At 37.8% G+C, this 24,502-nt stretch overlaps 1 protein-coding gene and 2 long non-coding RNA genes across 16 annotated transcripts in view; 2 read left to right on the top strand and 1 right to left on the bottom strand.

The window, feature by feature from the left end:
- Nucleotides 1-24,502, bottom strand: part of ppfia4 (PTPRF interacting protein alpha 4) — a 191,498-nt gene that overhangs the window by 19,684 nt on the left and 147,312 nt on the right. For 8 of the 14 annotated variants that reach the window (XM_055183402.2, XM_055183405.2, XM_055183416.2 and 5 more), the window contains exons 6-14: nt 18,687-18,908; nt 17,494-17,640; nt 15,891-16,029; nt 9,156-9,235; nt 7,069-7,200; nt 6,557-6,619; nt 6,331-6,422; nt 6,047-6,179; nt 4,570-4,796 (exon numbers count right to left, since the gene is read on the bottom strand). In XM_055183402.2, the coding sequence (XP_055039377.1) occupies nt 4,570-4,796; nt 6,047-6,179; nt 6,331-6,422; nt 6,557-6,619; nt 7,069-7,200; nt 9,156-9,235; nt 15,891-16,029; nt 17,494-17,640; nt 18,687-18,908 (1,235 nt within the window). The remainder of the gene's footprint in view (nt 1-4,569; nt 4,797-6,046; nt 6,180-6,330; nt 6,423-6,556; nt 6,620-7,068; nt 7,201-9,155; nt 9,236-15,890; nt 16,030-17,493; nt 17,641-18,686; nt 18,909-24,502) is intronic. The other 6 variants (XM_055183409.2, XM_055183417.2, XM_055183418.2 and 3 more) reach the window with 3 other exon arrangements.
- On the top strand, nt 11,990-13,737 carry LOC129435402 (uncharacterized). Its single transcript, XR_008641288.2, has 3 exons — nt 11,990-12,294; nt 12,519-12,721; nt 13,024-13,737. It is a non-coding gene; the product is annotated as an uncharacterized lncRNA (long non-coding RNA).
- On the top strand, nt 20,746-24,080 carry LOC141369470 (uncharacterized). The gene is made up of 3 exons (XR_012373207.1): nt 20,746-21,035; nt 21,293-21,374; nt 23,666-24,080. It is a non-coding gene; the product is annotated as an uncharacterized lncRNA (long non-coding RNA).

Genomic DNA, 24,502 nt, shown 5'->3' with positions numbered 1-24,502 from the left:
TATGTCTCATTCACCAGTGAGAAAACTTTGCAGTACAAAGTGAATAACATTACCAAAATAACCAACATAAACAACTGTTTTATCAGAATTAGTTAAAGCACACTTTCGGTTGTGTAGACCTAGTAACTATATCATTACGCTGATTTGTACACCAATTTCATAAGCAACTCAATGGGCCCTATTTTAACAATCTGAAACGCAAGTGCGAAGCGCAAAGCGCAAGTGACTTTGTGGGCGGATCTTGGGCGCTGTTGCTATTTTCCGGGCGGGAGAAATAAGTCTTGCGCCAGCCGCAAATCAATAAGTGGTTGGTCTGAAGTAGGTTCATTATTCATACACTGTTAAACCTTTACTGTAGATTTCTGGGTAAATAACTGTAAAATTGGCAGTATTTAGCTTTAACATTGGTGAAAGGTATTTTACTGTAATATGAGGTGCAGTTATGCTGCACTAATAATAAACTACAGTAAATTACTCTTTGCACCAATTAAGGGAAATAACTGTAATATTATCTGGTAAATTACTTTCCTCTACATTCCCCATGATGCACTGCGTCACAATTTTTTGAAAACTGTTTACATCTTCAGTCAAAAAGCAAGGATTAATGCATTAACACACACATACGCACACATACATGTGCATGCAACAATTCATCCACAGGTGCAGGTGTCACCAATTTGCCTTGATAAACTTATTTGTTTGTTTGTTTTCTCTGGAGCATGCTGTGTTGAACAATATAATAGTGGATTTGTATGTTTAAAAGCTGAAAATGGATCACACAACTATGAGTAAGTTAACTGTTGTGAGTGTCTTTAAAACACATAAAGGTAAGATTCCAAATAGCTTCCTGATTAGCAAGTTTTTAGCATCTCCTATCAACTTTAACCCTTGTGCATTGTTCAAATTCACTGCCCTTTCATGCTGTTTGTGGCCAAAAAATGCCACTAAATGAAACTGTTGAAAAATTTCTCAGATTAATATTTTTTCAAAAAAATAAATAAATCTGTTAATCAACCTCAATACTGATCAAAATGACCAAATATTTAAAAAAAAATCCATGATTGTAACTCTTTAATTGCAAAGTTCATAAGTGATGTTACTTATTTGGAATTTTTTTTTATTTATTTTGGATTATTCTGGATTTTTAAACACTTTTCATAGTCTTGGGCATTTCAAAGATTAGAAAAAAAAAACATTGGCTTTGATGAATTTTTAGTTTTTGTGCCGCATCAGATTTTATTTTTTTCTTCCTCATTTATTGTTAGTGGCTGTTTTTGCCCCATTGACTTCCATTATAGCAACATTTTTTGATTGCAAAGCCATGACACCTTATTATCATACATTTTTGATTGTTGGTGGTTTTTCCTTTTGCAAAGATGTCAAATTTGTAATTTTTACTGTTGATCACCATGTTGCACCATTAACCCTTTAGTAGGCCTGTGCAAAAAACAGAGCTTAATTTCTGGTTTGTACTTCGAGTTTTATGGAGCATTTTTGTTAATGCTTGAATTGTTAGGATATAAGAAGGTCATTTAAATTATGTTGAATTACTGAAGGTTTGGAATAACCTGAGGGTCAACGGTGACAACGGAATCTTTTTTTTAGGGTGGGATTTGACATGATTTTGTTAAGTGTCTTAAAAAAAATTGTCTACTTGTTTTGTATTTAAATCAAGTCATGATTGCAGGGTTCTTGCAGTCCCATGCTCTATGTGGAGGTTCATGGCCTTGTTTATTGGGTGTCCCCACCCCCTCGTTCTCATGCTTATTAGTAATCATTGGTTTTCTCCCATCACCTGTTTCCCCTCATTATCTTGTTTGTTCTTTTCTATATAATGTCATTGTGTCCTTAGTTCTGTGCAGGTTCATTTTGTTTTGTTCTCGTGTTTGTGTGGTTATCTAGCCGAGTTACCTTGTCAAGTTTAGTGTTATCTGTCTGCTTATGGTGTTTCATGTTGTGTACCCCCTAGTGGGTTTTGTTTTATGTTAGTAAATAAAGTGTTTTCTGTTTTCCCCGACTTCGTCTGCGATTGGGTTCATTTGTCCTCTGATCCTGATATCTATTGCCACAGTAATAAAGTGTATTTGTCTAAATATTTTGGGATTCTTTCTCTCTTTTTAATAAAGTAACATAAAAAAAGAATCTTTCAAAAGTTAGAGTACCACAATGAGTGCGGCATTTTATATACTGTATATACAGTATTATACATGAAGCATGTGGTACCGTACAGTAATTAACTGAAATCACTGAAATCAATTCCTAACCTACAGTATAAAACTGGCAACATTGTTGGCAGTAAGACACCGTAATGATACAGAGACAGTAAATTACTGGCAACACTGTTGCCAGTTATTCACTGTATTGTCATAGACACAGTACTATACTGGCAACACTGTTGCCAGTAAGTCACCATTACAGATGCTGTACAGTAACTAGCTGGCAACAGTGTTGCCAGTAATTTACTCCTAAAAAGCCTGGTAAGGTTTAACAGTGTAGGTGTGGTTTGGGCGTAACGTCAAATAAACCAATCAGAACGTCATCCAACATTCCCTTTAAACGCATTCCCTTTAGTGCACAAGTTCCATGGCGGGTTGCTATTATTATGATGGATTTACCAGGCGCACGCCAGGAGCGGTTCACCGCCAATGAGATTCACGTTCTTGTAAGAGCAGTCAAAGACAGAGAAGTTGTTTTGTATGGGGATGGGAGAAACCCACCCAAATCAGCGTCGGTTAAACAGGCGTGAGAGGAAATAGCCACAATTGTCTCATCAGCTGGCACCACAAACTATCACCACAATGCTCACCACAATGATTTCCCTTATCTCATGTGTTAATATTTTTTATTGTAACAATTTATGATTTGCAAAAATAACTGTTGCATCTGTGTAGATTAGATAAGCAAAGTGTGTGCGCGTTGTGCACGCTATACATTATGGTCAAGCATGCGCCCTTAAAATAGCATAATGAACAAACCCCCAACGCGCCACTGACTTTAGACTAGTTTTTTCTGGTCAGTGGCGCAATTGTTTTTTGAAACTGCAAAATAGCATCAGGGATGGTTTGTGCCTGAACACGCCTCCTTTTTGGCGCTGAACCGACCAGGGAGCGCAAGTTCATTCCCTAGTTTGCCGACGTGCGTCTGTGGAGGGAAAAATCCGCTGTGCGCCGGTGCAAAATACGAATGATACATGCGTCACTGACAAAGTCAATTGCGCTGGGTGCAAGATAGGGCCCAATGTTTCATCAAAGTATAATATCTGAATCCATCTCAATACAAACATATCATGTACCTACCTTACCAAAATAAACAGTGCAACGCCCCTTTAGACCTTTGCCTCCTGCAGCTGTTTGCATCTTGTGGTAAAGCAGTAAAGTTACCAATGTTAATTTGTTTTTTTGCTGTTGTTGTTTTAAAAGATGTCTTTTGTTTTGTGGCTCCTGTGTAGGTTGTCAATTCAGCAGGAAAGTTTGCCATTCTCCTTCTGTTTACAGACAGGAGGTGAGCGCACGTGAACGTGCCAATGACGTATGGTGTCTGCGTGAAGAAGCTGCGCGGTGGCATTCAAATGACGCTTACGGATGAGGGACAAAAAGGCAACGTCCGTTCGGAAAGAGATCTATGATTGGTTGAACATTTTTTGGTCCTACGCCCTTCACAGATGACATAAATTTCTACAAATACATTTAAACAACTTAGCATAGTGATTGCTATCAGGATGTGAGGAGACTTTTAACCAGCATAACTAAAAATGTTTCTGGATCGAATCAGATACCATGCCTTTAATCAAGGTTTCTTATACCAATAAGAGTCATAATTTAGTTTTAACATGAATTTTTTTTGCTGTATAGCTCAGTGGTGGACCATTGCGTTTACAGGGCAAAAGGTCATGGGTTCGAACCCAAAAAACAAATATACTGATAAAAAGGTAAAAACCCTCTTTAAAATTAAACAGGCTAGTTTTGTATCTTTAAGACCAAAGACTATTTAAATGACTTTGTTAACGTTGGCTAACACTTTCACAAGTTAAATGAGTAAGAACGCCCTCAGCAAAACTCTGAATACTAAATGGAGGTTGATAAAAATATAAATGTGGGTGGTCACATTTTAATGTGCTGACATTTTCTAACTGTGGTGGGTTTAATGACCCATTTTTACTCCTGAGGGGGCGGTTTCCTGTACAGGGCTTATCATAGTGCATGTATGAGCTGCCTTAATTTAAAAACATCTTGCACTGACATATTTTAAGATATATCAGCGCCATTGCTTTGTCTCGAGGTGCACCCAGCATATCTTTGATAGGTATGTTTGTAAAAACTACTTAAATGTCTTAATATAACTAAGGCCTAGTCCTGGATTAATCCAGAACTTGACTGGGAAACTGCATCTACTTGATCACACATTGTACAATTAAAGTGTGAAACTAGATTTTTACATTTTCAGAGGAATTAGCGCTTGCTCGTGCAAAACCCGCTGGCACGATGCTAGGGTGTCGCGTGTGGATGCCAGAGCACTGGTTTGCGGTTGCTAAGGAATTCTGAGCAGTTGCTGATATTTAGATGACATCACCTAATCTCCTCATTGATAGCATCCAGCTGTTCCTGCAGCATAAGGGCGAGCGTCTGGGCGTCCGAGTGCCCGCTGGGGGACAGCATATCGGCTGAGCTAAAGATGGTGTCCCGGTCCTCGTCGTCCAAATCGGACAGCTCGGTGTCGCTGCCCATCAAATGAGTACGACTGGCTCGCAAGCTGGAAGGTTGAGATCGATCCCAGTCCTGCTCCACCATCGGAAGGATCTGGACAAAATGTACACTGGTTACGGCACAAAAGCAAGGAATTTACCAAATAGTTTTTGGGCAAGAGCTTAGTGTTTAGGGATATTTAATGGGCAGACCAGGATAAAATCTATGCTATTTTGAATTCCGATCCTGATTTTAGGGGAAATATGAAGATTTTTCATAATGCTTTTACGCAATAAATGGAGCTGAGCATACTGAACATTTATTGCTACGGAAAAGCACAATCAAACCGCAAAATATAAGATGTGTTACACTGTAGCTCCAAAAACACAAAACTTACATTAAATGCATCCAATGAGGCACAAAAAGAACAGAGACAAAGAAAGAGAAAGGGTAAATATTGTCTATATATATAATGAGAGTTTTGAACAAGGCTGAAAAGTGCTGTATAATGACATCATCACAACACGCACCAATAGCAGCAGTTTGTATCAGAGCCACAATCTCTACATGCACATTTTAAAGGGGTAGATACCACCTTTAGCTTAAAGGGACACTCTACTTTTTTTTTAAATATGCTCATTTTCCAGAGTTAAACATCAGATTTTTACAGTTTTGTAATCCATTCAGCTGATCTTCGGGTCTTGCGGTACCACTTTTAGCATAGCTTAGCTAAATCCATTGAATCTGATTAGACCATTAGCATCGTGCTCAAAAATGACCAATAATAATCTTAATAATCAAGGACTTTGCTTACCATGGCTCCATCTGACACAATAATTAACGCCCGAAAATAGTCCGCTGCTATTGAAAGTTAGAAACTAAATATTACTATTTTCGGGTGCTGCATAAAATATTATTGCGCCTGCTGCAGCCATGTTACAGCAGCAAAGTCCTTGATTATTATGCCAGAATGAGAATATAGATCCTAGCCAGATCTGCCTAGAAAATTGCAACTTTTAATTTTCTGTCGGTCTTAGTACACGATGTAACTACATAAGAGTCAAGTATTAAATAGGACAAATATTGAAACTGTTTGGTCATTTTTAGCACGATGCTAATGGTCTAACCAGATTCAATGGATTATGCTAAGCTATGCTAAAAGTGGTACCGCCAGACCTGTAGATCGGCTGAATGGTTCCAAAATGGTAAAAATCAAATGTTTAACTCTAGGGGAGCTGGAAAATGAGCATATTTACACAAAAAGTGGAGTGTCCCTTTAAGGTTTACACCATTGATGCTACTGAAATTATATGTAAATGGAAAGTTTTGGTAGCCAGTAACATATGTACGGGTGACATTGGCACCTTTGTGGGTTCATCCCTGAGTGCCATCATTCGACCTTTCTGAGCCCGTCGTATGACACCTGTGGAGGAGTAATGATCACCCTGACCTTCCACCACTGAGAAGCGCAGATCTGTGGCACTGCCAAGATGAGACCTGAGACAGGGTCAACAGAGAAGCACAGACAGAGAGTTTGAGATGTTCAAATTAGCATGTGTTTTTAGAAATATAATTTGCATAAATAAGTGGAGCTTCTGTTTCATGTCCTCTATGAAACTATGATGATCTGTTGCAATCTAGGTGTCACCTGGGGTGTGATCCGTCTCCAAACACAGCACTCCTGCGCTTCATATGATCGAGTTCTGCTCGTAACTTCTCAATCTCCCCAATCAGCCTCTCCTAAAGAATTGCAGCAAAATTAGAGGCTAAATGTAACATTTGATAACAGTTTTGATTTCATTGCACTACTAGGTTATCTCTCTAATGTGCGACAGTTTCTGTACATCAGCATCGTATCTAATTACCAATGGTACCTTATTGTGATGGAACTCCTCCAGTTGTTTCTGGGAATTCTCCAGATCATGGATGAGTGCATTCTGGATGAGGGCAAACAGAAAGTTGACAGAATTTAAAAACAAGCTCCTGTCCTGCCTGTTCAAAGAGAGGATAGTTTGGGTCTGATGACTCAAGCTGTATCAGGAAAACTTTACATCTCCTGTGCCCACTCAGTATGTTGCTATAAAAAGGCCTGCCGTTCTCCAGGGTGAATGCAGAGGTGTAAACATGGACATTCAGCCATGTAAATCTGAGATTTGCTGACATTTGGCCTGGGAAATCAGGAGGACAGTTGGTGTATGAAAAACCTTGAAGCAGCATTTGATAATTGGGGTTGGGCACAGAGAACCGGTTCATTTTCAGATTAAAAACTGTTAAGATGATTTGGACTCAAAACCAAAGTAGGGTAAATTGCTTATGATGTCCACCTCTAACAATAATGGTATAAAGTGTATATAGTATGTACAGGTAGGTGTGATTAAATCCATACCTTGTCCTCCAGCGCAGCCATGCGCTCCTTCAGGTGAAGTTGAAGGCGTTCATTGGACTCAGTGAGGAGACGGTCCACGGTGTCAGACAGACGCTTGTTGTGTTCCTCATTCATCTTCTCCCTTTGCCGAGCCTAAATAAGAGAAAAAGGGAAATATGGCATCATTCAGTGTACAGTAAATGTATAAAATCCCTTATAGCATATTTCTCCTCAACAAGCCACATGATATGATATTATTCATGTCTGGGGTACAAACAAATTATTCAAAAATTAATACTAAGGAGTTTTTAAAATATATTTTGTAATGATATTGTAAAGATTACAGTAGAACCAATAGAGGGCAGTATTACACCCTGAAGCAATAAGATTATATTTCAAAAAAAGGGGTTTTAAGGTTTTATGCATAAAATAAAGTTTACATCATAGCTTCTTCACAGTTTCTTGTCTGACAAGGGCATGCGGTGTGTATTTCATGGTAATCTTTCTAGTAAACACATAATGCCAGTGCACCCATATGGACTATGTATGGGTGATAACTTTTAAACATAGTTGCCGTTCGATATAGGCACTCAGTTGCCTGGCAACACGATATTAATTTTCTTTTAGTGGCAAATGGCCTTTAAGATGTAGTCAACACACTGTCAGTGGAGAATGGTGTGATGTGAGCATCAGGCTTTAATTAAGGCTGAAGGAGAATAAGGAGTCTCATTGACTGTCATTACAACCACCGGCTTGCATGCAGGAGAAATTAACCATGCATGAATTATTCAAAGTCCAAATATAGCAGCCAATTACGGCTCTTCTCTCACTGGGGGTGGGGAAATCCATCTGCAAGATCAGCTGAAAAGCCCCATATTCAGTTAGATCCATAAATATTGGGACAGAGACACATTTTGTGTTATTTTAGCTGTTTACCAAAATGTATTCCATCCAGATACAGTCATATTAAGAATATTGCAGTGCACACTCTCAGCTTTATTTTGAGGGTATTCACAAACAGAATTACAGCTGTTTAATATGTAGCTCCCCCTTTATAAAGGGGTCAAACGTAATGGTACAGTTGACTTAAAAGCTGTTTTATGGACAGGTATTGTCTATTTGTTAAATCACTTCCTCATGAATGACAGATGTTAAAGGTCTGGAGTTGATTTTAAGTGTGGCAATTGCATTTGAAAGCTGTGACTGTGAACTTAAATAATTCGGTTCAGGGAGATCTCCATGCAAGTGATACAGACCATATTTAAGTTTCAAAAACACAACAAATCCATCAGAGAGATAGCAGGAACATGAAGAGTGGCCAGATCAACAATTGGTACATCCTGACTAAAAAATAACACACTGGTGAGCGCAGCAACATAAAATCCTGTATGTCTATACAGGATAACAGTGGTGAATGATTGCATTATCCTCTCCATGATAAAAAATACCCCTTCACAACGTCCAGACAAATAAAGAACACTGTTCCAATATTTATGGACCTAACTGTACATAGAGCAATAACATGTGTGTCTGGATCTGTATACTGTACTAGGTGTGCCATGATAGTGGATCTGTGTGCAAATGTAAAGCGACTACTGTGAAGTGAAACACGCTGCCTGCAGGCCTGGCCAAGACCTATTACACAATATACCGTCTCCCTGAACCCACAAACAAGCGTTTGTTTTACTACAACTGCAGAGAATATTTATTTACTTGATACAGTTCATATATTTAGCGAAAGTATTTTATATTCTTACATCTGCACCTCTTATTGATAGTCAATAGTTAGCTTAGTCCCCACAGGAAAACCCTTACCCAGAGACACAAACACTTCAATCATTCTAACTTTAATGCTTTAATGCACATGTTTGACCATTCATACACAAATTCTAGTGTTCATTCTTATGTGCACTTTAAAATGAACCAATAATGAACCAAAAAAAGCTCACATGCTCATCATTTTCTTTCTGATTCCCTTAAAATAAACCACAATCTCTCTCTCTCTCTCTCTCTCTCTCTCTCTCACACACACATTTATTCACTCAGTCCCACATCCGTGTCTCTTTGTGACATTCTTGAACCCTCAGCTCGCCCATCCCAGTGCTCACCCTGCCCAACTCTTGGTTCTTCTCCTCCAGCTGGGTCTCCAGTTGCCGCAGACGTTCCTCAATGTTGCCATGACGTTCCTCTGCCTGCAAAAGACACTGAAATTAGTCTAAAGGAAGTTTTTTTAAACTGTGGGTCAGGACTCACTAGTGGGTCACACAGTGGGATCAGGTGGGTCACGCAAAGTCACTTGGTTGTTGTAGTGAATGATACAAAAACAGTTTTGTCCTATTAATGGCAATGGTTATGATCAGTTTTTTTGGAATTGCAATTAAACAATTAAACATTTAATTCATAAAATGACAATGAAAATATAAACTGCTTTCTTGCAAGAGAGAACAAATTTCTTTTTGTATTTATAAGGGGGCGTGCACAACAATGCTTTTACGCCGGCTGGCATTTTTTTCCGCACTGAAAGCCGGCGCTCAGTGCTGAACGCAGAGAGTTGAAAAATTTTCAACTTTGGGTGAAAAGCTCAGCTGGTCAATGTCAGTTCTCACAAGGCCGTCCAATCACAGTGGAGGAGGGGCAGGACAAATATCACAAGAACCAACCGGCACATCATACAACGAAGCAGAAGTATCACAGTAACCAAAGCGCCCAGCTAAAGAACGCTGGCAGTCGGCGTCCGCCGGGCGTTTTCAGCTGCGTTTAAAAGCTTTGGTGTGCACACATCCCCTAAATGTTTTTTTTTTTTTTTGCATATTTAAAAAATGGCAGGTCCTAAGATAGATTATACCCATCTAAGTGGGTCGCAGAATGAAAAAGTTTGGGAACCACTGAACCGAAGTGGCAAACCAAACACCTTTAATATACAGTACTGTACAAAGTCTTAGGCCACTATGACACATACAATTTCCAATGGTGTTCAGACCAAATAGAAATACAGGAAATATTATGCAGTATTAAAAAACTGAATAAAATGATAAGCTAAAGTGTTATATATTTAGTGTAAGCTCTCCTTACACTTGAGCAAAAGTAGGAACCGGCAGGCTCTTTTAAACTTAATTAGCCACGCAGATCCAAAAAAGAAACTGACCTGTATTGCAGTGTGTCATGTAGCTGTCCATCAATGTAAACAATGTCCAAAGTAGTTGAACCAAAAAGTGCACAATTAATAAAGTTATTGGCTTCTAAAGTAGGGAGTCGACTCTGAATCGCTGAAACGAGTCATCATATGGTTTGAATCTCCTGCCTGACTTTATCCACGTCACACTTTACAACACTTTGCGTAATAATCTTCGCCTACAGCCTTGCCCACGGGAGAAACGAAAACTATGACCTGTCCACAGCTAGCTAGTGTGTAAACATCATATCACACTGTGTTTTCAGTTTGTGTTGGATGAAGATATATTTAGAATCTGTTGTTAAAATTACTTTTTCAAGAACGGATATACTAAACGTTTGGCTGTGAAAATAAATTTTTAACAAAGGGATTTACTAGACATTTGGCAATGAAAGATGGTTCAGTACCCACTTTATTTGGAACAACATATGTCTCCTAACCACACCCTGTAAGTATGATTATAGATACATACTTGCTTAAATGAGTGTAAAATGTTTGTTTCTATCGTCGTGTTTATTGCTTGGATTAATTATGAATGATGTCGCTGTTTAAACTCTTAATATTCCATCAGAGAGTCATGTTAGCATGCGGCTAGCCCATGCTCACTTATGGTTTTGCTTTGACCCGGTTAGCTTACATAAATGCTTAAATGAGTGTAAAATGTTAGTTTCTGTCGTTTTTTTTTATTGCTTGGATTAATGATGAATGATGTCGTTGTTTAAACTCTTAATTTACTGTCAGAGAGTCACGTTAGCAAGCGGCTAGCGCATGCTCACTTACGGTTTTGCTATGACCCGGTTAGCTTACATAAATGCTTAAATGAGTGTAAAATGTTAGTTTCTATTGTCATTTTTATTGCTTGGATTAATTATGAATATTGATGTCGATAATATCTTCTCAGTAAACATGTTAGCACTAGGTCAATACATGTTGCACTATTGTTGGTCTGTGCCACTGATCTGTGGTCTGTGCGGAGACTCTGAGGCTACTGAAAGGTGGGGTTTAGGAAGACTGAGTTGTTGAAAGGCTTCACACGAATCGTTTGGGAATCTCTGAGAAATGGGGTCATTTTAAATTTATATTTTGAGAAAATTACAGTGTTTTTTGACCTTGCTTGCATTTAAACCTGTTGTCCGGGACTTATAAACAGTGATAGGACGCTTAAAATTGTCATCTTACTGGCTCTTTAAATAAAATGAAATCCTAATTTCTAATCTAATGACTTCAGTCTCCTTAAAAGAGTTGAAGATGTGTTTAGTTCCAAGAGAGGTCACATTAAATCCTTGGAAAAAGTAATTTTGTCCGAAAATTTTGTTTTTTTACAATTCTGTACATATTTCTTGTATTTTCTGTTTGAATCTCAATTAAGGGAGCCAAATATAAAAAGATGATCATTAAAACATTACTAAAACAACAAAGCTAGTGGTGGCTTAAAAGTATGCACAATAATGAACATCAGCTTGTGCAGAAAATATAAAACTTCAGTGCATTGTTACTTTTGTCTCAGTATCTTCCATGACTCAGGTCTACAACCTAAAGATATGTGACGGAAAGAGGAAAACCATCTAGTTGAAGACAGATGTATCAGTCATGGATCTGTATCATTAGGAACAAGAGGTGTGTGATACAGTTTTACTAACAGGGTCTGACAAAATCTTGTCATTTATAATTAGATGCATTAGAGAGACTCAAAACAAAACCTTACTCCCTCTCCGCCTCACTGATAAGATGTTTGGCTGCCTCTGAAAAACACTGTCATTTACTATAGGTTGGTTTCACGTGACGTCACATTGCTGCTTCGCGAAAGCGCGAAACTCAGATGGAGGGCAGGAAGTGAAGTAGCTTCATCTGCCGTACGTTAAAATGCCTATGTTTTGTGTAATTTACGGCTGTTCCAATCGTTCTAACCGAGAAAAAGGAAAGGGGGTTTATATAGTTCCAAAGATTGTCGTTCATAAAGGTGAAAAATGTAAAAAATCTCACAAAACAACGACGGAAAAAGTGGATTTTAAGCTTACGTCTGCCGCCGGGAGGAGCAAACTCTGCTAATGCCCGCAGCGATCACTTGGTCGGAGGTATGTTGATATATAACTTGGTTTTTGTGGCTGTGTTTATATAACATTAGGTTGACGTTAAATGCTCATTTACGTAGTAATGATTATTAAGTAACCGGTAGTCTAATGGACCTCATTTCTACATTTTAAGCTGCCCAATTTACAATTTAAGTGCTTTGTGTGACGCTAATGGGCTCCGACATTCAACCTCGTTTAACTTACCAAAAACTAAACTCAAATCATAGGCATGTCTGCCACGAGAGCAGATGAAGATGTTTAAGAAATACCAACAAACACGGTCGGAATGTACAGAGGCTATTGGATCTCCAATAGACAGCTGAGAGCCCGGATTTGACGCAGACAGCCGAGAGCTCCGAACCGAAGCAGCCAGCTGACAACTACTCACAATCAGAGGGCATCAGTGGGAATGGGACATTAAATGATCAAGGTAAATTATTGTACTAAGATGTGTAACTAGCATTATTATTAAATGTTACAAATGTGATTGTCAGAAAATCACCCTGTGTAATTGGACCAGAGAACTTGAATGTTTGTAAAAAGGTTGTCAACCAACTCCACAAAAATTCACATAATTCATTCATGAATTTCAGGTGATACTCGAAAAATTAAAATATTGTAAAAAGGTTTCACCTATAAGTTGAATTACTGAAATAAGTGAACTTTTGCACAATATTCTAATTTCTCAAGTTTCACCTGTAACTAATTATGCTCCCCACTGCTATATTGCAGGCTATACAGATGCTGGATGCCAGACTGAGCTGATGATGGATGACATTGAGAAGATGAAGCATGTTCTGAGACATAACACAACAGAGCTGAGAGATCTTTGGACCAAACCACTAAGATGACAAAGTTCTACACAGGGCTCCCCAACTTCTTAGTTTTAATTCAGATTTTTTTTAGCTGTGCAAACCCTACATCACATGTGGTCCTATGTCTGTGCTGTCTAAATTTGAATAGTTCATTTTAGTTTGCTAAATAAAGCTGTCCAAATTGAAAACGACCTCTTAAAACACATCAGTGCCCTTTGTTTTGCTTCAAAATGCACACAAGTAATGTTTTTAGTAAGGCATGTTTGTTAAAACTAGTTATATTTCATAATTAAACTAAGGCCTAGTCCTGGCTGAAAGATTTAGCTTGAAGATTTATAAATGCCTGTTATTTGCTGTGTCTTGTCTAATCTTTTGGAGTCTGTCATCACATTAGAGTAATGAGGAGGGAGGGTCATCAGTCACATCATGTGTTTTCAAATGTAATATTTTTAACCCCTAATCTAATTGTACTGGCAATATGTATTATATGAAATGAAATGGATGCCAATGTATTATTGCACACCATGTTCTTGTAGTTATTATAACAATTGTTTAAAAAATCTTGTAAATAAACCAATGGCATTTAATCACAACAATATTCAAAATGTCATCCTGTCTCATACGACACTATTGATATAACAGAAATATATTACACAGCCTACTTTAAAGAGTGCTTGGAGTTCATATCCTTTCATCACATTACACATGTAAGTTTGTAACTTGCTGTCGCGGTATTTCTGGAAGTATACAGTTTCTAAAAAAACATTCAACATTAGGAACCACACACCATCCCAAAGTTTAAGATCTGGCAAAAAAAAAATACTTTCAACAAAAATTCCATTACAGTAGTAGTCAAGACTTTGGTGACATTATCCCCATCGATACGATGTCGTTGATAATCGGTGATGTCAACAGCCTTGACTGTCGGTAAATCTTTCAGTTCTACCGAAAACTCACTCATCTTCATGAGGTAAGGGTCACGTCTAACATATGTTAATAAACTCCTTGTATCTATGTCTTGAAACTGGATCTAATTCTGTACAATACGGACTCTGCAACGGTTCCCTCCATTAGACGTATTCAGATTTTTACTTCCTGCCCTCCATCTGCCCTTAGACCCGCCCTCGCGCGTCATCAAAATCACGTGACTGAAACCCTGCTATTCCTGCTGATGCTCGGATGAAATATGACTGCTGCTGAGTGAGGATCATATAAACAAGACTGTCGAAGTCTGTAAAAGAGAAATATCACTTTTGCCTGTGAAAGTTTGGATGGTTGATGTAATGGAGAGTATTAACATGAAATCAATACACTGTACTGCTTTTTATTTAAATTATTAGCACGGGGAATGATGGGTAGATGGAAAATGATGCATGATAGACTCAAACTCTCTCTCTATATCGTGTTATAAAGTCTTTTGAAGGATTCGCTTTTTTAAGTCCTTTTCTACCATCTCAGTTGGGAGATCTTAAAACTAAAGTTTCATCACCATCTCAGATAGCGTTTGATTTCTGACAGAGAGATTCCTCTTATGAACTGATTTCCGTATTCTTCTCCTAAGCCTGTCTTTGCCTCCTACTGCTGTTATTTTGAGAGTCAAGATGAGAATTGAGAACAAGATCAATTTTTTAAGACACACCAGATGCTGTTGGGTTCATGAATGCCTGCATTCTTGCACAGATGGATAAAGAACAGATCTTAAAACACTAGCTACGTTTACATGGACACATTTTGCCTCCATCGAAATAAAATTCTTCCGATTGATAAATCCTATCATAGCGTTTACATGAACACTTAATAATCTGATCGGATTAGTGCGTGTGTTTATATGTCACAAGCTTTAAATCAGATTTGATCATTTGACATGCACACATTGCACAAATATAGTTTCGCACTGTTTCAAGATACGCATACAATTCATCCTCCTAAAATTGCTGTGCGTCTATTTCAGGTCATAATTAATAAACGACGAGCCCACGAAGCTTTGTTCCTTATTGATTATCAAGCAGCAGCAAAACAAACATTCGTGTGTGCCCAAAAAGCGTGTTTTACTTCACGCGGTGCTGCAAAGAGCGAGTCCAAACACACGCGTTTGTGGATCAGATATATATAATGGACTGACCATACAACACTGTCTCGTATCACTTAACCGGGGATTGGAAGGAGAACAGTAACATTTTAAGATTGACACGACAAATCATTTCATGTGACTTCCTTAAAAAAAAAAAACTCGAGTTATTTGCGTCACAGTCATTACGCCAATTCTACGTCATTGCACGTGTGCATATGCTCCTCACTCCCTTCCTGTAGGTGGCGGAAATGCACCTTTCAGTGGGTTTGCCAACAGCCATTCAAAAAGAAAAGAAGGATTGCACATGCGCAGAGCGTCCCAGTTTCAGTTATCCATCCGATCAAGTGTTTACATGTCCTTTTGAGCGGATAACAAAAGGTATAAACCACCTCTATCAAGCCAATTAGATTTTTAAACGGTTTGGCTCTTTTTATGTGTTTACATGTGACTGATGTGTTTACATGGAGCATTTTTATTCGGATTGAACATTTAAACTGATTACAAATGTTCATGTAAACGCAGCTACTGTTTCCTGCACAAATAGTACAAATTAGCATCTTTCATTTAATGTATAGGATCATGGTTGTAGGGGGGATTTACTAAAAGCACCATATATAAAAAAACTAAGGTGTAATCTGAATCAGAAAGCGAAACCTTAACCAAATTTGTTATGATTAATGACTCCCACGTGTATTAGCGGGATAGCCGAGTACTCGCCTTGGTAAGAGCCGCCACTCTCTGGGCAAGTTCAGCTTCGACCTCTGGCAGAGTTTCGGCTTTCCTCATGGTCTGCTGTAGCCGCTGCTCCGCCAACTCCAGCAGTTCCTGAAGGTGTCGTACCTTCTCCTCGCTCTGATACACGCACACAAATACACACAAGAATAAGTGCGTACACATATGCAGACACCATTAACATATGGAGAGTGTTTAAAAGATAACAGAATAAACAAATATTATAAACCCAATATACACATTCAAGTCCAAATAACAGACACAAAAACACATAGTACACACAAAATGAATCACACACAATATGTAATAAATAAGTGCACATAACAACAAACCACCAGTTTACAAACACAAAAATACGACTTCACATAAATCTAATGTACCTTCCATAAGTCCAATACTACAATTTGTAAAGTTAATTCACACTGTCTAAACAAAAGCACATGTCTTGATTTATCTCTTTTGAAAGATACAAACCCACTACAAATTTAACAAACATACACACTTCCCAACATCGGGAATCCTCTTTTTCTCCAGCTTATGGATCTGAACATTTAAACATCTTTCATACACACACAAATCTTCTTTTCAATTGTTGCATTATTGGATCTACAGTATGGATGAACTTCACTTACTGTAAGCCAAACTTGGGTGATTCTAGCTAAAAGCTAATAATTTTAGCTTTAAAATGTGTAATATAGTAACATTAAAAAGCATCAGAATTAACACAATACTGTGTTCTACCTTGCACAATGTGTGATTTCAACATAAGAAGTTATAATTGTAAATTTTATCTAATTTTCTGCTGAAATTCTCATCACCGCAATGTGTCCCGCTGTGTTTGAACATGCGTTATGTTGTAATTTAATCAAATTAACACAAAAATATTAAGAAAAAAATAAATGGATGTTTTGCTAGACTACTTTAGATATTTACTGAATATTCATGTATAATAATAATGAAGAAAAATTAGGAAAATGATGTGTCCATGCCTGATGTTCTCATCCTCCGCAACACTTTTTGAGAACAGTTTAAGCACACATACAGAATTTTAATAAAGTTTGATTTTGAGTGACCAAGCACATGGACCAGTTACTTCAAGATGGCTACCAGGTAAGATCATTTTTTTACAGTTAATTTAAAATATTTTCTTGTCAGAATGCTTACACGACATGTTGATTATCATTACCGCAACAGATGCTTATTAAATGTTAATTTAATTAATAGAAGCATAATACTTTGATTTTAAATGCATGTGAAGAATCTCCAAATTATGTTCTTTCAGGTTTGTCATGTCATTTTGAAAATATGTCAGTGTTGATGTTTTCTGACTGTTGCGGTAATGAGATTTTTTAGGACTAATTTTTTAAATTATGTTACAAAAGTGTTAAATGATGAGTAAAAGTTTTTAAATTAATGTTCCCATTTACTCCAGACTTTGTTTTTCAATGTCTGGTGGGAAAAAAAGTAAATTTAAGCAATTTTTACATTTTCATGCTTGACATTTTTAAAACCAAGTTTTCGTGAGAATCACCCACTTGAATTCAACTCTGACTCAATCCAGGCCTGGCTTAAGGGTCAGCATACCTGTCTGTAAAGTGAATCCTTGGTGGCCAGCTCGTTCTCCAGCTTGTCGTTTAGGTCGTGAATGGAGGTGGTTTCCCTCTGGGCAGCCAGGTAACGTTTTTCTAATGTTGTGATTCGCTCCTCCATGTCCTCCTTCTGTGCCATCGCCTGTCGAACAGGCACGTAGTAAGAGAAAACAAAGACTCTCGGACAGTATGGGAATCATTTAAGAAATTGGCACACACATTAACAAAGGAGACACCAATTGGTTTGTCTTTCTTAAAGGGATAGTTCACCCAAAAATGAAAAGAATGTCATTAATGACTCACCCTCATGTCGTTCAAAACTCGTAAGACCTCTGTTCATCTTCGGAGCACAGTTTAAGATGTTTTATATTTAGCCCGAGAGCTTGCTGACTCTACATTGATCTACGTACGGTATACTGTCTATGTCCAGAAAGGTAATAAAAACACCATCAAAGTAGTCCATGTGACATCAGTGGGTCAGCCAGAACGTGTTGAAGCATCGAAAACACACCTTAGTCCAAAAACAACAAAAATTACAACTTTATTCAGCATTGTCCTATCCTCCACGTCTGCTGTGAAGCGCATGCGCGAGACCAAAGTCACGCGACTGCAGTGATGCGGATGACATGTTATCTGTTGCGCCCCAGCCGTTTTTTTGTGCACCCGGGCTTCGTTTACAGTCTGAGGGAGACGCACGCTGTAAGTTTGAAAAAAAACTTCACGAACATGTCTGAGGATAACATGTCATCCGCGTCGCTGCAGTCACGTGAATTTGGTCTCGTGTATGCGCTTCGCAGCAGACGCGGAAGAGAAGACAATGCTGAATAAAGTCTGATTTTTTTTTCATTTTGGACCAAAATGTATTTTTGATGCTTCAACACATTCTAACTGACCCACTGATGTCACATGAACTGCTTTGATGATGTTTTTGTTGCCTTTCTGGACATGGACAGTAAACCGTACATAGATTTTAAAATAAAGGGTCAACAAGCTCTCAGACTAAATATAAAACATCTTAAACTGTGTTCAGAAGATGAAAGGAGGTCTTACGAGTTTGGAATGACACGAGGGTGAGTCATTAATGAGATTATTTTCATGTTTTGTGAACTATCCCTTTAAGGACTATAAAACATCGGCCTGTCGGCTGTCACCATTGCTGTATCTTCCTCTCCCATCAATCATTCTAACCTCGCGGATGTCTCTCTGGTGTTTGGCGCTCATTTCTTCGCTCTTTAGCAGGTCTTTGCGGGCAGTGGCCAGTTCAGTCTCCAGCTCGGTCATTCGGCCGGTCAAGCTGGTGATCCGCTCTCTGTTTTGGGACAGCTCTTTATTGGCTTTATCCAGCAGGTCCTGGAGCTCCACACACCTGCTGTTATCATCGTGGGCATCGATAGAGCCATTGGGAAGCCTCTGTCACAAACAAACATACAAACTCATGTTGTATGAACAAACTTTCACAAAAGTTTTGTGCTCCACTGAAGAAAGTAAACCATGGATTTGGAACTGCATGAGGGCGATTACACAATAACAAAATTTTCATTTAGGAAGTACTATTTCTATATGTTTATTGGTCCCCTGCTTTCCACTTATGGCTCAGCTTTAAATAAGTATCAGAGTGTGAAAACATGCTGAGTCAAAGACTGAGAAACATAGATGGCAAGGTAAGCAACCTTCACTGCAATTACGGCCTCAGGAGTTCATAGGTTCCCTGCTGTACACATCGTGACCACTCATTCATCCATCTACTGTACACAGTCCAGCAAATTAAAACCTCCACACTCGTTTTGCCACCCCACACACTCACAATCCCTTCAAGTGTTACCGGCAAGAACATGACCTGGGTGATATGCCCAACTTCTCCCCAAAATGAGCTGTTTTGTCAGGCTCAAAACGGAAACGTCCAGAATAAAACAGGAGAATTCCATAGGGAGATATTTAATGAGGACACCTTCACATAACTGTCTAAAGGGGTTTGGTTTCACCATAGAGGTGCCTCCTCTACTCCATCTCACTTCAGCAGTGCTGAGCCAGTGACAGGTGATATGCCAACAATGGCCATTATGCACTTAAATGCAAGCTTTGCATTTTTATATATTTAGTTATTGTGTGTTTTTGTAAAAGTGTGTGTGCATTTGCTCTCAGTAATGTTGATTGGCAGAACACTTAAAGGAATAGACTACTCATTTTCAATATTAAAATATGTTATTACCTTAACTAAGAATTGTTGATACATCCCTCTATCATCTGTGTGCGTGCACGTAAGCGCTGGAGCGCGCTACGACACTTCGATAGCATTTAGCTTAGCCCCACTCATTCAATGGTACCAACCAGAGACAAAGTCAGAAGTGACCAAACACATCAACGCTCCTCCCATTCAAGACGAGCAGCCACACGAGCAAGCCTGGTGGTACAAAACAAAACGTAGCGCTCTTCCAAGCGGATCCAAAAAAGGAACTATACCCTATGGCGCAATAGGAGGGAGTACTTCGACTTGCCTGAAAAGTCCGCTCCCCTTCTCCCTCTCATAATGGGAGAGGGAGGGTGTTACTGCGCCGAGTCGAAGTACTCCCAAAAGTGCTATTAGGCCATAAAATTCACACCCCGAAATTTCAGCTGAGATGTCTGTGGTGCTGAACTCAAGTGCATCAGGTGTTAGTATAAATCTCCCGCACCTGCCAAAGCATCAGCTCTGCTTATTTGCAAAACCTGAACTAATTTGCACTGCTCTTAGTAGATTGTGTTAGTGCTAATGCACATGTGTTTTGTTATTTGCACCGTAGATATTACCACTCCCATCAGCGTTTGCTCTCACGCTTATTTGCCCTGTTTAGTAAATACATTAAAAACAAGTCCTACAATATGAAAATTCATCATCATATTCAAATTCATAAATGTATTTATTTTAAACTAATCTATTAACACATTTTTTAATGTATTGTTTATTATCTAAACAAATATTGAAATAAGCATTAACATTTAAATATTTATTCTGTGCACTTTTTTATATAAATTTACACCAATTGTGTCTTGTCTTGTACAGTACATTATTTACACCACAACAAACATTTGTGCCCAGTTAGTGTGAATTGTCAAAAAAAAAGGTCAAAAAATGGTCCTGAGCTTTCATTAGTACCTCAGAGGCACATGTGTACCAAATGTAAACATATCGTACCTAAATGGAACACATTAGGACCTTTTTAAAGGGTACTGCCCAAGTGAAGGCTTGGGGCCATCTGTTTACATACACTGTAACAAATTGCTGTAGTTTCTACAGCAAAATTTTACAGGAAATTCCTGTTTTAACATTTTACAAGATTTTAGTGTTGTTCACAATGCATTATGGGTAAAAGAAGGTATTACAGCTGTTAACAGTATATTTTCATTTAAACTGTAATTGAATTTACAGGCAGAAGGTGTTGCCACTGTATATCATATGTTTTTACAAAACTAATTGTGAAATGGCATCATGGGATTGCGTGGGTGTATTTACATTTGAAATGGACATGAACACTGAAGAGTCATCATTCAAAATTGTTGGTAAGTTCACGTAAATCATTCAAATATAGTACAGTATTAAACTAAGTACTATTATGTTCATTTAAATAGTGATATTTGGTATGCGACCGCTATACCAGATATTATTAACATAACAGATGTTAATAATTTGTATTTCACAACAGCGTGTCATTAAGACATGTAGCAAAATATAAAATTAAATTCTTTACATTATTTTAAATGTTACATTTGGTAGTTATGTGTCATTAACTTTATAACGTTTCAGATGTTTGTTTCAGGCATGAGCGAGGCAGCAAAAAGCGCGAGGGGTCTCGTAACGGCTGGACTGCAAGGTGGAGAGACGAATCTTCAAACTTAAAGGTAAAAAACATTGTACATGCTGTGCATTTTATCATGGATGCGTGCTAAAGTGTTTTTAGACCATTGCTGTTAATTAAACGCGACACTGAATTGCTTGTTAAAGAAAACTACGTTATAAACGCGTACGTTATTTGCTGCCAGTTTAAAAATTAGATATGGTTGGATATCGTGAAAATTTCTAGTTTATTTCGCCAGCTTATACTCCTTACTAAGGGCACGTCAACATGTTTAACATAATACCCGCGTTATATCTGAGTTGAATGTGCAGTAGTTTTGAATTCAGGCGCAAGGCAGCAAAGATGTCACGTCATACGGGTCAACTTCAGGGTGGTGAAGCACCAAAAACATCATACCGGACGTTTTATTTTTGCATACGGCTGTAGTTTGTTGCCATTTTGTTAAAGTATTTTGGATTGCTGTTAAATGAACGTGACATTTAAATTGAATTGCTTGTGAAAGAAAACGAACGTAAGGTTACACGATAAATGCGTATTTGCTCTTATCTTAGAAAATATGGTTGGATGCTGCGATTTTCTATTCTAGTTTATTTCGTCAGTTTATTTTCCTTACTTAAGGTAGTGTTTAACATATTAATTGTGTCATACTTAAGTTAATGTGAAGCAATTTGATGCCTGTTATTTCGACCAGAAATATTTTATAACATTAGCCAACATAGTCAGATGTAATTAATTTTCAAGTTTGTTGTTCACTTTTTACATGTTAGTATAGGTGCTTGCAGTGTTGTTTTAAACGTGAAATTTGGTTAGGTTGGAGTGTAATTAAGTTTAACATTGTTTTTCAGGCACGAAACAGCAGAGATTGCAACTCTAACCTGATAGGACTGGTGGTGTGAGACAAATGAGAAAAGGTGAAAAACCCACTGTGTACACTGCCCTTTTTCATGGATGGATGCTATACTTCACTGTTGACTTTGCTATTTTATAAAGTATTTTTAGACATGTATCACTGCAAGTTGTGTCAGCATGAGAGCAATACTATTATAGGCTTTACTCAGCATATGAAAGTACACAGTAATGTTCGTAACTTGTTCCTTTACATGTGGAGTACCTGAATGCTCCCGTGCATTCAAAAAATTTCAGCATTCAAGTCTCATTTAAACAGAGACCGAAGAGGGTATCGTAGAAGTGTCAGATGTGAAATCCTCAATGCAACTCAGTGGATGCTGAGTATGGACGGTCAGGTGGTTGTGAATCCACACCCCAACCTTGTGGCTGGATTTGCAGCTTTGTTCGCATCATACTACAACTTCAACCTGGTTTACCAGAGGGAGGCCTCCTCCACACTTGAATTTGTTCAAAGGTAATTATATTCACATAGGGAGCTATTTGTTTTATAGCAGTGTTTCTCAACCAGGGGGATGGGACCCCCCAAGTAGGCCTTAAGACTTTTAAATGACAGTTATTCAAAATACAACAAAACAAGCATGATAAGCTAAAACAATCAAAAATCAAGAGATTTCTTATTGTTTGGATGTTTTTTTTAACAAATTTACATTGTGTAGACATGCCAAGCTCTAGTACAGGGGTGCCCAACCCTGCTCCTGGAGGGCTACCATCCTGCAGACTTCAGTTCCAACCCAGCTCCAACACCAATACCTCTCTGTAATTATTAAGCAACCCTGAACACCTTGATTAGCTGCTTCAGCTGTGTTTGATTGGGGTTGGAGCTAAAATCTGCAGAATGGTAGCCCTCCAGGAACAGGGTTGGGCACCCCTGCTCTAGTATATTTTATTTGGTAGAAATAAGGCTTTTGACATTGTTTTGGACAATAGGTTGAAAAGAAAAAAGGTTGACAACCACTTTTTTAAAATGTGTACTTTCCTGGTGTATATGTTGTATTTATAGATAAATATGGTAACATAAGGTTCTTACTTTAGAGTATGGACAGGTTAATTAAAAGAGAACATTCTTGTCCTCAGATAATCAAAACAGTGCTGTGGCTGCGTTTGTAATTATTTTTGTTGGTGAAAAAACAGGAATTATGCTGTCTAAAATGTAAGCCTTTTAATACTAACTTCTTCACAATTTTTGTTTAATTTTTTCTTACTGGATTTCATCACGTAACGTAACGTTATGTGGGCACTGTGTAGATGTGTTTTTTTTCCTGCATTATACTATTTTCATTTGAAAAATAAAATTATATATACACACACACCAGGAAAGTACCCATGCTACCATATGATATTTAAGTGTTTATATGTACATTTGTATGTAAATGTACATATATACATGTATATTCTAAAATTTATTTTTGTTTGTTCTTTGTGCAGATGTTTTGTTGGAATCACAGCTACCACTGGCATCAAGACAGCATCAAGAGGCAAAAAAGTGGAAACGCCTCTGAGAAGAGAAACAACACCATCAACCCTCATGTGTGTACTCTTTTCAGAAAATTATTGGACTTTGAATGGTTATGCATGTAAGTTCTTGTTCATGTATAAAGACCAAAACATGTTGTAAATAGGCCAGTTCTGTGATTGAACACTTGTGTTTCTAGACATACAAGTTATGTCATGTTCTAACACAGATTCAACAAGATCTTAAATGTAACACAAACCGTGTTTAGATGTTTTATAGATGCCATTGTTTTAGAATATTCAGGATTGAGTGGAATAGTTGCTGAAACAACATCATTTTTTTGAAAGTACTTTGCTGTCAGTTTTAATAAATGTTGTTCTTGAAGCACCTCTGACTTTGGTTGCATTATTCTGTAAATTACATTTAATTCAGTTTTCATTCTCCTGTATTTACAGGAATAGATTTGGTAAATATATTAGTGTAATGATGTAGTAAAAATTCTTTACAGCATTTGAATGTAAACCTATTACAATATCATCTTGGGTTTTGGGGAATTTACAGGATTTTATTGGCAACTCTAGTTGCCAACTATATACTGTAATTTATTGGAATTACAAAAAAATACTGTAACTCATAATACAAGTGTAATTCATTATAACTGTAAAATAAACAACAAAGTACTGTATTTTACAAACAACAATTAGCTGTAAATTGCTTTACAGTATAATGCTGCAGTCCATTTTACAGCAATTAATAATTTTTTTACAGAACTTTATTGGCAACTTTTTTGCCAGCTAAATCCTGTAAAT

Source organism: Misgurnus anguillicaudatus, chromosome 14 (genome assembly GCF_027580225.2).
Source record: "Misgurnus anguillicaudatus chromosome 14, ASM2758022v2, whole genome shotgun sequence".
NCBI classification, from domain to species: Eukaryota; Metazoa; Chordata; class Actinopteri; order Cypriniformes; family Cobitidae; genus Misgurnus; species Misgurnus anguillicaudatus.
Note: the sequence above shows the minus strand (reverse complement) of the source record. Positions and strands in the feature narration are given on the sequence as shown.